Source organism: Delphinapterus leucas, chromosome 17 (genome assembly GCF_059928025.1).
Source record: "Delphinapterus leucas isolate spDelLeu-1000000601 "Yukka" chromosome 17, BTC_Dleu_Yukka2, whole genome shotgun sequence".
NCBI lineage: Eukaryota > Metazoa > Chordata > Mammalia > Artiodactyla > Monodontidae > Delphinapterus > Delphinapterus leucas.
Window position 1 is genome coordinate 38,806,116 of NC_143145.1, and position 15,732 is coordinate 38,821,847.

Sequence of the window (15,732 nt, forward strand, 5' to 3'; positions counted from 1 at the left end):
AATCATATCATTTATTGTACTAACATTCTTCAATCAAAACCGTGTTAGAGATAAGATAAATTTTATGGCTGTAATGTGTGTCCATGCGATTTGGTTGGTGTCAAGGAAGGGCGTGAATTGTTAGTTTAAGGCTAGACACCGAATGCCAAAACTTTCTACAGCAGGGGCTTATTACCTAATCAGCTCATACAAAGCCTGGAGATTCTCAAGAGGATCCTCTCTGCTTCATGATTAGGTTAAATTAGTTGAACAAAGTAAAGTCTGTGAGAAAAATCTGTCAGTTTGTTACTGATTATCTAACCTAAAAAAAAAAATAAAAGGAAATAAAAGGTATAGTGGTTTTCCTGGAGATTTTTAGAGTCTCTATATTTTGGCAGACCATATATTAAGACTTATTTGTTTGAACTGTATGCAGTTCAGTATTTGTTTGGGAATAGAATGTGAACATTTTAGGATCACTTTATGATAGTACTGGGTAAATAAGCATTAGAGTTAAGCTTTTTATCCTTGGGTTTCTAATAGCTACTGCTAAGGTGAGCCTTATATATGTTAAGATTATCTGAAGATAAGACTGCAAGTCATTGGCTCAAAGTTCAAAGGAGAGCATTAGCTTCAAGGTCATAAACCAGTGAGTTGTTATCCATCAATTTGTAACAGAAGTGCAGATGAACAACATTTACCTAGACAATCTCGTATCATTTACCTGCAGTTTGAGGTCAGTCTATATAGGGGCTTATGTAGGTGCTTTGAACTATTTTGCAGAGATGAGAGTTCAAATTTATTTTTATTCTTTAATTTGAGGCAGAAGGTGTTTTTGTGTGCCTTTTGCCACAGCTGATATTAACCCCATTTTGCCCATCCTTAAAGCCAGATTATGTTCTGTTTCAACTATGGAGCTGAGCTTAATTAGGTTATTTAGAGAAGAATTTTATTTTCTAGCACTCCATATTTTGCTCTTTGTTTCATATGTGTTAGTCCTCCTTGCCTCCCTCCTCCCCCGCCCGCTGTTTGACTGTGAGCTTTGTGGGCCCAAGATATGTGTCTTATTTTAGAATCTGTAACACAAAGTTATATGTAATGGGGACCATCAGCTAAAGTAGATAATTGAGCCAGGCTAGATGGGGCCCATGTAGAAGGGAGAGCATACATCAAGAGGCCTCTGCTTATCAGCTTGATTCCAGCAGATTTTTTTTTTTTACATCTTTATTGGAGTATGATTGCTTTACAATGGTGTGTTAGTTTCTGCTTTATAACAAAGTGAATCAGTTATACATATACATATGTTCCCATATCTCTTCCCTCTTGCGTCTCCCTCCCTCCCACCCTCCCTATCCCATCCCTCTAGGTGGTCACAAAGCACGAGCTGATCTCCCATTCCAGCAGATTTTTACCTTGTGGGACTATGAGCTAGATGTTGCCTGAACAAAGGGTATCCACTGATGCTATCTAGCTTGTGGCCTATCAGTTTGCTGTTTCTTTAATAGAACCTAGGAACACACAGAAAATACTTGGTACATACTTGTATTTTGGTAGATGCTTATTGTGTCATAAAACTGGCTACACTGCTTTTGAAGGACTACCTTAGGTGTCATACGTGTAATATGATGTAAGATGTATACGAATGTTCTATTAAAGGATTTTCTCTTTTTCAAAGAAGATGAGTACACTAATAAAGAGATTAACTCTCACCCTAGAATCAGCAGATTTGGATATTGAATATTCATTGCTTTGTCCACAGAAGATCCTTTGGCTCACTTTCCAAGTTAGAAACCAGTGATAACACATTGTAGTAAACTACTGCATATTCTGAGGGCTCTCAAAAGAATGATGTAGTAAACTGTTAGAATACCTGAATGCTGTGCAATTAATGTGTCTATTTTTTATTTCTTGAATTCCGGAGTAAGCTTTTGTTTTTCCTTTTCTCTAGCCCCCCAAACAATGTTGTTAGGATGTACTCTTGGTTCTTCTTTTGTAGTGTCTCATACCTTATTTCTTCTGTTTCATTCCTATAGATACCATCCTAGTTTAAACTTTTTATTGCTCATCCTGGGACATCTACACTAGCCCCACAGTGCCTTTTCTATTCCATATTTACAGTATCTCCAGGTTTGTCTGTTTTTTGTTAATCCTTTTCTTAGGTCATAAACAAACTCTGATTAAAGGCAAAAACATAAGACACACACATGCACACACACACACACCAGAAAAAAAGACTTCTTTCAGTTGTGTACTTTCTTGATGACCAAACTCCATGTCCTTCATTCTCCCTTCTAATCTTATCATTTCTTAGTCCCTTATAAGATAGTCAGCTTGTTCTCTGCTCCTCCCAATAGCTTTATTTCACTCTCTCACTTTTCCTTATGCTATTTCTTCTAAGGGGAATGACCTCTCTCCTTGATGCCTTATATCATTTCTTTTATTACTGTACTATTCTTTAAACCTTTTACTGTTCTTTCATTACCAGACTAGGTTAGAAGTTTCTAAAGGGTAGCGACTGTATTTCCTGCTGCATCTTTGAACTCCGTATAATGTCTAATACCATGCTTTGTGTGTAGCAGGCATTCAACTAATATTCCTGAACTTGATTAGTGCTTTATATTTTCCCTCCTTCATTTTTTTTATTGTGGTAAAATATACAAAACATAAAATTAACCCTTTTAACCATTTCTTAGGTATACAGTTCCATAAAATCAAGTACATTCTCATTGCCATACAACCATCACCAACCATCCCTCTCCAGAGCCTTTTCATCTTCCCCAGCTGAAATTCTGTGCCTGTTGAATGCTAACTCCCCACTTCCCCCTTTCTCACAATCCCTGGCAACCACCATTCTACTCTCTGTCTCTATGAACTTGACTACTCTAGGAACCTCACTATAAGAAGAATCATGCAATATTTGTCCTTGTGCAACTGGCTTATTTCAGTCAGCATGAAGTCTTCAAGTTTATGCTATAGCATGTGTCAAATTTTTCTTCCTTTTTAAGGTTTAATAATATTCCATTGTATGTGTATATACAATATAAACACCACATTTTGTTCAGCCCTTCCGTCTGTCGTGGGTTGCCTCTTTACTCTGTTGATAGTATCCTTTGATGCCTGAAACTGTTAAATTTTGATGAAGCCCAATTTATTTTTTCTTTTGTTGCCTTGAGTTTTTGTGTCATATCCAAGAAATCATTACCATATTCAGTGTCATGAAGCTTTCCCCCTATGTTTTCTTCTAAGGGTTTTATAGTTTTAGCTCTTACTGTTAGGTTGTTGATTTAATTTTTGTATATGGTGTAAGTAAGAGTCCAAATTCATTTTTATTGTATGTGAATATATCTAGTCTTCCCAGCACCATATGTTGAAAAGACTGTATTTTCTCCACTGAATAGTCTTTCCCTCATTCGTATTTCATTGAATGAGCTTCAACTTTAGTGTCACTGCTGTGACTATAATAGGTTTTAAGATCTTTCCTGTCACTGTCTTGTCTTAAAGGCTTAAAACTTGCTTATGCTTTCTTCACTTGGAAGTAAAAGAGGAGGACCAGGGAAGATGTATACATTGAAAACAGAACCATCATCTATCATCTGTCTGTCCTCTTATTAACTGCTTGTTTAGATAGAGTAACCCTCTTTGTTCTGTAGCTCACCTTCCTGAAACATAGTAGAAACGTTAGAATACTTTACTAGTCTGAAATTTTAAGTCACTTAGCCTTTCTGGACTTCTGATTCCTTTTCTGTTAAATGAGAAGATTGAGCTAAATGATCTCTCATGTGTCTTTTGCTATAAAAATTCTGTGATACTTGTGAATGGCTTTTGAACAGTTAGTAAAAATTCACTGGAGAGTAGAACAGTTTTATTATACCAAAGGAATACATTAAACTTGGTATCCCCAAGAATATATTATCTTTATTACTTTGTCTACAGTTTTGGTATTTTCTCCATACACGAACAGAAGTTTTAAACATAGCTATGATGAGTTTCTTTCAATGGTAAAACACTTAGTTTCTAAGTATTTCTGTGGTTTGTAGTATTGCCGTCTTTATTTTCTTTATGCATTAAGGAGAAGGGACATAAGTTCAGGTACATGAAATTTGCATGAAGAAAGAGGACCAGCAACCAGGTGAAAAACTGAGCTAGAACAGAGACAGACACCTCTCTTCTGGAAAGTCAGAGAATACTAAAGTCTAGAAAGGGGTTTTTCGGATGCTTCACCCCTGAATACATCTTTGAGAGGCCCATGTCTGTATACTGTGTATGCATATATTAATTGATGGCCAAAAAGCCATTTTTTTCCTCATGTCACCTGTAGTGTTGATTGTGTCATTAAACTTACCTATTAAACTACAGTTAGTTATAATATGATTGAGTTCATTTTACTTTATAAAATTTTTGTCATTGCTGTTTGTCTCTTGTCTTTTTATAACATTATGTGGAAATGAAAATGATGATAGCTAATATTTGTTGAGTGCATGATACATTTGTTTTAACTTTATTATTGTTTTCATATCTTTTCAAAGAAAATGATATTTTAGTGATGGTATTTTATCAGGAACTATTCTAGAGCCCAGGAGAGAAGTTAATTCATTACATACAGTGATTTCCTAACAACATTAAGGATTAATTCTCTCGGTCAAAAAAAGGTGACTGGGTAGCTATGAAGACAAGATGACACAGAAACTTTGTAAAGTTTTTGAATTTTGAACTCTCTGAATGTATTATCATTAGTACTAAGTTATTAATACCAAATTAAATCATTAGTGATAAAGTGATATATTACCTTTAAAACTTTTCATTCAGAATCCTGACTCATGTATTTAGAAAGAGAAATAAAAATCTTGCCTCTGTCAAGTATTATTTCAAATCACAGCAGTAATGATATTTATACTTAAGTGTTCTAGATTGCAGAAGCAAGCTAGACTGCTGCTAGGCATTCTGAACAGCAGTACTAGAAACCTGAAATGAGAAGCAAATCTGGCATGCAATAGCAAAATTGGGGGATATATCTGTTTAACCAGAGAATGTCCTTAGTTTGGTAAAAGGGTTAGAAATGCGGTCTACTTTGGAGACTGATTAAAAATGATAAAATAAAGAATGATGTGCTCAATGAGCTACAACTCAAATAGAGGAGATTTAATGGGAAGTGATTACATTAGTAGCAGATGGGCTTGCTTCCTGAATTGCAATTTTACTGGAAATCCTAGAACAGCTTAAATTTGTTTTTCACATTTAGAGTCTGATAAAAAGATAGGTTAAAGAGATTTGTTTATTTGGTGTGTTATTGTGATTCTTACCGTGTCTTTTGGATACTTCATTTTTACCAGGCTATTTTTATGATTCCCACAAACCCACCACCAACATTCAGGAAGCCAGAACTTTGGTCTGATGATTTCACCGATTTTGTTAAAAAGTGCCTAGTGAAGAATCCTGAGCAGAGAGCTACTGCAACACAACTTTTACAGGTCAGTGCTTGTGTCTCTAAGGGGAGGATATTTTCTTTACACCTTTTAGCTTTCTGACATTGACCAGAATTGAGTTTCATTAACTGATTTATTTATTTATTTTTTCATTAACTGATTTCTAAAGATGAAAACCTCCCAAGAAATATAGATTGATTTAGAGAGAGACCTACAGACACACACACCATTCTTCTCCTGTATGTTCTTTTTCTCTCATTTTTTTCTTTTGTTTTCCAAGTTCAATCTTCTCTCCGCCCCCCTTTTTAATTTTTGTTGTCAATTCTTTCCTCCTAAAGTTATGTTAAAACTAAACTTCCATAGGGTTCTCATTTCAGATATGAGTTCTCGTTTCCATTATTACTGTTTCTTATGTTTTTCTTCCTGATGTATTATTCCTTGACCCAGCATTTCTTCTTTGACTTTTTGCTCTATAAGATACATAAATGCAAGATTCCTGAACTCCTTGTGAAGATCACATGTTATAAATACTGGTTACAAGATGACTTAAATGAAGAGTTTCAGTGTCCCTGTACAACTTGACTTTGTATCCAGAGTGTCAGGAGGTTTTTTTTTTTTTAATCTGCTTTGACATTAAATGCAAATAGAAATAATTTAATACTTTTAATAAGTATTTCTGAGTCTTTACTTTCCCAGCAGAACTGGCTTAGACCTCTAAGCTATGATAAGTGTACATGTTAACAAAACTTGATATTTGGAAAATAATTCTTTTTGTTAAGTGACAAAAGGATTAAAAACATAGTTATAAAAAGTGATTTTTCCATGGTACCGTTTTTAAAAAAGGAATTGTTGAGGGATATAAGAAGCAGGCTCTTAAATGTAAGGTTTATTGTTATGAAAATTTAACTTAATCTCCATGGAAGGCGATTTAGCAATATCTGTCTAGAATAAAACACCATATATTCTTTGACCCAGCAATTACTTTTCTAGAAATTTACTCTACAGAGAAATTTAACCTTGTGTGAAATAACATATGTGTAAAAGTCTTCATAAAACAATGTAACGGCAAAAGATTGGAAACAACATAAATATAAACAAGCAATTTGAGGTCCATCGAGGGGAGTGATTGGCAAAATACACACGTCTACACACACATATATGTATATATACATATGTCAATGCTTATCGTGGAGTAGCTCTAGAAAAATAAGCAAGAAACTGCCTCCAGAGAAGGTAACTATATGGCTGACAAGAGTGGGATGGAGACTTACTTTTTGCTGAAGGCTCTCTTTGAGCCTTTTGGGTTTTGTGTTATGTGCAAATATTACCTTACAAAAGTTACTTAGTTGAAACATTTATTTTGAAATATTGTCCGCACTTCAAAGGAATTTTAAGCACATAAATCAAGGACGTATTGCTTTTGTTACTGTATTGACTGTCTAAATTATTCAGCCCTAAAGAAGTCAAGAAAGAAGCAGGGAGGGGAAATAACAGAAAAAGTGGGACAAATAGTACAAAATCTGATGATGATGAAGTAAATCCAAATGTATCTGATTTCTGGTTTTTGGATAATTTAACCAATATTTCTTTCTAGTCTTTCTTCCATAATCTTTTCTAATCTTTTTAAAGAAATTCTGTGTTTAGCCTAGAGTTTTTAGGGTGGAAAAGCATTTAAGAACTATTCTAGTAAAATTTCCTAATTTTGTTTATGAGAGTACCGAAGCCCAGAAAGGTTCAATGATTCACTGAAGATCACACAGTGATTAAGGGATTCTTCTAGGTTTATCCCACTTGTCCTCCAGCCCCACTTGTCATCGTTTCTCCATTCTGCTTTTTACCCAGGAAGTTGACCTGTATGAATGACATTAGGAAGCTCTGTTACCCTCTGGCTTCTAGTTGGGTTTGGCCCAAGTATTTTTTCTTTATAATAAGGGCAAACAATGCAACTGGTTTTGTATAGTGCTTATGAGCCAATAATTGTTTTTTTGATTTTTAAAAACTTTTTCTGTAGTGCTGTTGTTGACCATGGAGGCCCTCTGTTATAATGTGGTATCCTCATCTGGCCCCTTAATTGACCTCTTTCTTGACCTCCCCTTTTTTCCCTTTATAAATACTGAAATAATAGACTTGTAGTTCCTTATACAAATCATGCTTTTTCAATCCTCTATACCTTTTTTCATGGTGTTTCTCCCACCCCCAACTTGCTAGTTTAAAGACTGCCTTTACCAACAGGCTTCTTTTTACTCATTGTCTCACTGTTTCTAATTCAAATTAGGTACTCCTCCAGAAAGCCTTGCCTTCATCTTTGTTCAGGCCAGTTGTTCCTCTGTGTTCCCATAAGCACCCTGTGCATATCATTTACCATGTTAGAATCAAATAACTTGTTTCTGTGTCTTTGTCCTAGATTGTAACTAATTCAGGGTCAGGGGCTATATGCCTTTTGGAAGGGGATTACTTTTGCACTCCTGGTACCTAGTGCTTAATACATGTGTATTGAATTCAATATGTGTTTATTTAAGATAACAAACTTCTGATTTTAAAAGCTTTTTAGATAGGATTATTATCTGTTGTCTCATTAGTGTCTCATTAGATGCCTTAGAGTTTTATTTTGCTGGATGTCTGGAAGCCATTCTGGCTCTTAAAGGACTTTCACATGTGTCTTCTATAAGTTAAATTATATTTTAACTTTAAGAATACAGTCTTATTACCAAGTTTTAATGGACATTTGGCTATAATCTACATGTACAGATTTTACTATATTGATTTCTAGACTTTGATAAACAGTTTCTAAAGAGGAATTCGTGCTGAATTTTTTATAGTGGTTTATTTTCTGACATAAGATAGATAATTGTGTAAGTTTAAAAGAATTGTAGACTGAGACTGAAAGGATCCTTTGAGATTATTGAGTTGAACTCTTAGTAGTTTTTGAAAGATGAGGATATTGAATCCCCAGGGACAAGGTTCAAGTTCAGCCTAGTGCCACTAGAGCTCCTGATCTGGAAATGTTCCTTGTACCTTCTGGTGGGTAGCCTAAAACCTGAAAGTCAGCTCTTGCCCTAGTCTGGCCTTCTAGAAGAATGAGATCTGCCATTATTCGAATTAACCCATGGGCTTTGCTGGAACAGCTGGTGTCATGGGTCACTCTGTGAACTCCCATGGCATGTGACTTATTCTTCATTTTACCAGATCAAGTGAGGAGTAGAAACTTTATCTATCTCACTGTCCTTCCCATTTATAATATAATTATCTTTAATACTTCCTCTTCATAATTGAGATCCATATCAAAGTGTTACAGTATTTGTTTTAACCTTTAAACCAGGGGTCCCCAACCCCCAGGCCGCAGACCAGTACTGGTCCGTGGCCTGTTAGGAACCGGGCTGTACAGCAGGAGGTGAGTGGCGGGCGAGTGAGCGGAGCTTCATCTGCCGCTCCCCATCGCTCCCCATCACTCCCCATCACTCCCCATCGCTCACATTACCGCCTGAGCCATCCCCGCCACCCATGGAAAAATTGTCTTCCATGAAACCGGTCCCTGGTGCCAAAAAGGTTGGGGACTGCTGCTTTAAACGATCGAGAAAACTCAAGAGAATAAGGGAAATCTATTATATTGTGTTTAACCCATTTTTGCTCTTTCCAGTGTTCTTTCTCCTAATGTTCCAAAGTTCCTTCTTTTGTTACTTTCTTTTTGTTTTAGCCATTCATTTAGGGTAGGTCTGTGGTAACAAATTCTCTTAGTTTTCCTTCATCTGAGAATGTCTTATTTCCTCTTCATTCCTGAAAGATATTTTCACCGGCTATAGAATTATTCATTGACAGTTCTTTCAGTACTTGGAAACTGTTGTGCCACTGTCTTCTGACATCCATGGTTTCTTATGCGAAATCTACAGCCATTTGAATTGTTTTACCCCTTGATCATTTCAAGATGAATTGATCTTTGTCTTTATTTTCAGAAGTTTAATTATGATGTGCCTTGGTATGGCTTTCTTTGGGTTTATACTTTAGTTTAGAATTTGTTCAGCTTCTTGAATCTGTGGGTTTATATCTCTTGCCAATTTTGGGAAGTTTCCAGTCATTATTTTTTCAAACACTTTTCAGCCCTACCCTCTTCTATCTTTCTAGGACTCCATTGACACAAATGTTAGATTTTTTTAGTCCCACAGATTCCTGAGGTTCTGTTCATTTATCTTCCAGTTTAGTTTCTCTCTGTTGTTCATATTATGTAATTTCTACTGTTCCATATTTTGATTCACTGAATCTTCCCTCTGTCCTCATTCTGCTGTTGAGCCAGCCCATCCATCAGGTTTTCATTTTTGTTATTATATATTTTAGTTCTAAAATTTTCATTTGTTTCTTTTTTATATCTTCTAATTCTTTGCTGAGACTTTCTAATTTTTCATGTGTTTACAAGCATGTTTGTAATTGCTAATTGAAGATTTTTATGATGACTGCTTTAAAATCCTTGCTGGATAATTCTGATATCCATGTCATCTTGATGTTGGTATCTATTGATTGTATTTTCCCATTTAAGTTGAGATTCTCCTGCTTCTCGTTATGATGAGTGATTTTCAATTGAAACCTGGGCATTTTGGGTATTATGAGACTCTGGATCTTACTTAAATTTTCTGTAATAAGTGGAGTCCTCTAACATGGCTTCAGTGGGGTAGAGGGGCACCACCTCATTTCTGGCAGGTAACATTAGAAGTCCAGGTCCCCAGCTTGGTCTCCTTTGACATGTAGGGTGGGGGAGGGGTTCCTTATTACCACTGTACAGGGGTGAGAACTCAGGTTCCCTCAGTGGCCTCTTCTGGCACTGCAGGGCCTCAGTATAGCTGGGTGGTGATGAAAGTTCTGATTCTCCACTAGGCCTCCTCTGATCCCACTCTAGCAGAGAGGGAGGTGGGGTTTCTTTACTACTGCCTGGTAGCAATGTAAGTCCAGGCTTTCTTGTGATCTCCACCGACACTCCCCACTGGGGGTGGGGAGCGCTTTTTATACTGCCTGGTATAGATGAATGCCCTAGCTTAACATTTGGTTTTCTCTGATACCACTGCAGTTAAAGGATTGGACAGCCTCCAGAAGGTAGAAGCCTAGGTTCCCCACCCAGCCTTTGCTGGTTGGGGTGGGGCATGTGCTTTCTCTCTGGTGTTTGGGTGGAGTAGAATGGTGATTGTCTAAAAGAGAAGGTGGCACAATGGCTAGCTGTCCCTTTCCTGATCCTTTGGCTCAAGAGAGCAGGCTTTTGTAGGAGCTTTTTTAGTTTGTATCCATTGGCGTTTCTGGGTTGCTGGCTTCTCCAATAACCAGTCTGGGATAAATGAGGTAAAAAAAAGCCCATGGACTCACAGCTGTGTCTTTCCTTTAGTCCTCTGGTCCCTAGTTAATCTGCCACCTTTCAGTGTCTTCCTGTGTTTGTTTTATTGTCCAGGGTTTTAGCTATACTTTAATGGAGAGGTATAGGGGAAAGTATGACTGCTCAATTTGTCCACAAGCAGAAGTCTGTTCTTCAGTTCACTTTAAACTCTTGTTTTCTTAACTTTTATGAAGAAATAATTTATTTGAATTCTTTCAGTTCAGAAATTGATCATTCAGAACATGAACAAAAATTTAAGAGGAAATGGTTCAAATTTTAAAAGAATAAATCTTCAAACAGCCTTACTCTTTAAAATACATGACCAAGAATGTGATAGGTTGATTTTGGGTATTCTTTGTCTTATCATTAGTTCAGGTGGTTTAAGAATTCTTGCCCTTTTTTAGTTTATATTTTAGTTTACTCTTTTTTTTTTTTTTGTCCACACCACTCGGCTTGTGGGGTCTTAGTTCCCCAACCAGGGATCGAGCCTGAGCCCCTGCAGTGAAAGCGCCAAGTCCTAACCACTGGACCACCAGGGAAATCCTAGGTACATTTAGAAATAGTGAAACTATATTGCCTTTTGGAATTTGGTGTGTTTACCTTTTCTTTTTTAATTGATATTCTTTTTAAAACTCTTCATATAATTACCTTCTTGTCTGACATAGATGTTAAATTTTTAGTTCATTTGTGTTTTTTTCCCTTCATTTTATGGCGCTGGGTTGAATAAATATTCTCCTATATTACCCTCTAGTTCTTTTATATTTCCATTTTCTTTTGACTTTTAACTTCTTGATCTATCTGGCATTTATTTTGATATTTCTGTGGTAAAGATCTAGTCTAATTCTACCCACCCCACCCCCCCAAAAGAAAAAAGAAACAGCAGGCAATAAGTATTTTTTCCTCACTGATTGGAATTGCTGCCTTCATAATATGCCAGCTTATTTCGTATGTTATATTCTATTTCCAGTCATTATATTCTGTTTTGTTGTTCTTTCCATTCTTATGCTGGTACCACATGCTTCTCTAGGCATTTAACAAAAAGATGTAACTTCTGTTTATTGATTTTTCTGCTAACTCAGTCTGATTATATTATGCACATCACTTTATTCTTTACTTTTTACCTGTTTTATTTCTCAGTGACTGAAAAGGAATATTAATACCTCCTATTCTTATTTAGATCAACTTCTTATGTCTCTATTTTTGTTACACATAATGCTGTACTAATATATTGAGTTTATAACTATAATATATTTCTTTGTATTATGTCCCTTATTAATATTATATGACTCTTCCTTCATTCACTATTTTTTCCCTTCAATTCTGCTTTTTTTGATGTTAGTCTTGATATTATTTTATGTTTGACTAATATTTCATTGCCTATCCTTGACTTTTAACCCAAGTTCTTTTTAGTATGCCCCTGCAGAAATATAATTTGGATTTATTTTATTAAGTGTATCTCATATAGAAAGCATGTAGCTGAATTTATCTTATGAACTAAGTGTCTTTTAGTACTTAACTAAAATACTGCTTAATAAATGGAAATTCAACCCATTTATTTACATTGGTTTATAGTAATAATATTCCAGTCACAGTTGCCATGGTTTGTTTTTTTGCCACCTCGTTTTCTCTGTTTTTTTTTTGTTGTTGTTCTGTTCTTTTTTATGTTGCTTTGCATTTTAAAATTTTACTACCAGCTACTTTTAAAAAGTCTTTAAAAATATTCTTTAAAAATCTGCCAATGTGTCTGATAAAACTTCTCTTCTGATTATCAAGAATGCTCTAATAGAATGGCCTTGTTCTCAAAGTACCCTTTTAACTTTATTAGCCAGTTCCTCTTTGTTGGTCAGAACCATGCCTGTAGCAGTTATGTAGGGAAAACATGAGTACAAATGAAGTAAGACATACTGAGATTTTGAGATTAGGAATGTTAAGCTCTGTAGACTAATGATAGCATAACACTGTTTAGTGAGTTCACAGTGAGCTGCATGAAAGTAAGTTTGCAGTAGACTGGATGTGTACTTTGGCATTTAGCTGCTGCATAGCACAGGACGATCAGCTCGGTGCTTTGTGATGACCTAGAGGGGTGGGATAGGGAGGGTGGGAGGGGGCCTCAAGAGGGAGGGGATATGGGGATATATGTATATGTATAGCTGATTCACTTTGTTATACAGCAGCAACTAACACAACGATGTAAAGCAGTTAAAGATATATTAAAAAACAAACAAACTGTGGCTTGGAGGAATGGCTTATAATTTTTCCTGAGAAGATAAAGTATAATACAATTTGAGATTTCTGTTCCTTAGTAAAGAGGTGCAATTCTACTGGTTCCCAGTTTTTGCTGTGTTGGTCTTCCTTCACTTCTGTTAATACATAGTCACTAAATCCTTCTTAAGAGTTCTTCCATCAGATTCAGTATTTCCTCTTGACTGTGGCAGCTGTTTTTTTAATCCAGGTTCTTAATAATTTGCACCTGTATTGCAGTTTCACCCCATCTTATTTCATTTCTAAACTCTACTGCAAGATTACACTGTCACAGACATTCTTTTCCTTACACCATTCTCTTGTTTATGTACTTAAAGGGATTGTCAAGCAAAATTCAAGTATCTCATTCTGAGTGTTTATCCCTCTTGTCCCACTGTTACCTGTATCTAAACTCACAGGACAGCGTTTCTCTAAGCAGTGTTTCTGTTTTGGCTAGATAGCTCTTCCTATGGTGTTCTAACATACATCCCCTATCTGTGTTTTTTCATATTGTGCATAGTTTTCCTTCTCCCTAAAATGGTCTGATTCTTCTCTGTGAGGCATCTGAGATTACATCACCTCTTCTTTTACTTTTACATCTCTTAATCGTATAGACTGTGCTAAATCATCATTAATGTAACTTGTATGTCACATTGTAATTTTTTTATGTGTTTGTCTTTTGTTTCTTATTCCAGATAATAAGTTCCTTAAGGGCAAAGATCATTTCTTCAATTAGTATTAATTTTTGTGACCTTTTTACCATTGTTTCTCAGAATTTTTCACAGTAGTACTGGGATTTCTTCCTTCTTGCTCTCCACCATCCTCTAGGGCACTGTCTTTGTCTGTTTCCCAGCGTAGCAGAAAGAGAAGAAATCACAGAAGAGTGCACAGTCTCGGTGTTTTAAGGCCCAGATCAGGGAGTGGAACACAATGCAGGCACTCACACTTCATTGGTGAGAACTTAATCACAACCAACTGAAAGGGAGACTGAGAAATGTAGGATGTAGCTGGGTAGCCATAGGTCCAGCCACAACTGTATTTTGGTGGGTGACTAGGACTCTCCACCACAGGTATGTTGATAGAACTTAATTTATCTGGTGATCAGTTTATAACTGCTATAAAAGAATTTATTAGTTCTTTGTCATCGATGCTAGAATTTCTGTAATCAGGTAAAATTCTTACTCATAGTTTTCCCACATGGTATGTTCACCATTTTAAAGCCTCTTACAAATGTCTGTAATTTCTTCTTAGCACTAGAATTTTTTTTATCTTTAAGAATATTTTTGTGTTGTATTGATCTTTATGAAAATAACTCAGATGGCTTTCTACTGACATATAATTGTGAAAATTACATTTTGAAGCTGTATTGCTGCTTCAAAATATGGTTATCTATTCCAAATTATACTTTTAACCTTTCCCTCTACTTTCTCTCATGTTACTCCTCTGAATTAAAAAGTCATCAAACACCCAGGTATTTTCTGGTGGTTTCACTTCTGTTTATCAGAATTGTAACAAACGCAGATGTTTTAGCTAGATCAGGGTGGTATAGAAGTGAAGCAGTACTTATTTTCTGAAAAATATTTTTCTCTTATTGCTATTTTCTACTTCTCCCTTGGAAATGATTACATTATTAAAGACATAATAAATAGAAAATATGTAAAAGAAGTAAAATAAATAGTTACCCTCCTTTTGACTACTGATTCTGGCTGTCAGCTTGTTAAGATTAATTAAAATTTGTAACAATACCAAAATCATTTTATTTTTATATGTAATTTAATCACCAATCTTTAAAAAAATTTTTTTTTGTCTTTTTTACTACCTAATCTACCTAATCTGTACTTCCTTTGGACAATTATATCTGTAAGGGGAATGTAGTTTTATTAACAGGATTACATTTTTGTGTGTATGCTTTAATGGTTTTTTAAAAACTTGTAAACCTGAAAGTAAAATCTTTATTTCTAAAGCAGTTGAAATATTCTCTGTTCTTAACCTATACATTTAATTCTGGATAAAGGACCAATCATTGAAGCCTATGCTCTTGGTTCACATTTACGTGTTGTTTTAATGTTTTAAAGATGTAATTCAGAGAAACCATTTGAATTTATACCATTGAATTTTACTTTTCTAGCACCCTTTTATCAAGAATGCAAAACCTGTATCAATTTTAAGAGACCTGATCACAGAAGCCATGGAGATCAAAGCTAAAAGACATGAAGAACAGCAGCGAGAATTGGAAGAGGAAGAAGAAAATTCGGTTCGTAATTACCCTAAAAAAGTTGATCTTTTTCTTCTGAGTCGAGAATCTCCTATAATTTTGGGTTGTTTCTTTAAATATATCATTAGCACTTTCTGTTTTATTGTACAAGTGAAGTATGTTTGTTCATTAAATCTCAAAATATATTTCGTGTTATTAAATGATGTCTTTTCTGATGTCTTAAGAATTAGTGATTAATGGGGAATGTAAGGTTAATATAATAGGCTTATACAGCACCTGGTATCTAGTTGACACTGAGGTGTGTTTGTTGAATAAATATTGTCTTGGATTTGGTCAATTTTATGTCATATCTTCTGGAACTTACTTTTAACTGGTCATCAGTTATGCTGTAGATAGAATACCACAGTAGAAGATGAGTTACTAGAGAAAGCAGGAGGGACATAAAAGGACCAGCTTATTACATTTATGTTCTATTAGTGCATCAATGCATTTTAATAAAGTAAAAAATTATATCTGTATATCAC

General features: G+C 35.3%; 1 protein-coding gene across 2 annotated transcripts in view; it reads left to right on the top strand.

The window, feature by feature from the left end:
* The window catches only part of STK3 (serine/threonine kinase 3), a 324,808-nt gene that overhangs the window by 184,802 nt on the left and 124,274 nt on the right, over positions 1–15,732 (top strand). For both annotated transcript variants that reach the window (XM_089898863.1, XM_022584720.2), the window contains exons 7-8: positions 5,310–5,447; positions 15,122–15,247. In XM_089898863.1, coding sequence (XP_089754989.1) covers positions 5,310–5,447; positions 15,122–15,247 — 264 coding nt within the window. The remainder of the gene's footprint in view (positions 1–5,309; positions 5,448–15,121; positions 15,248–15,732) is intronic.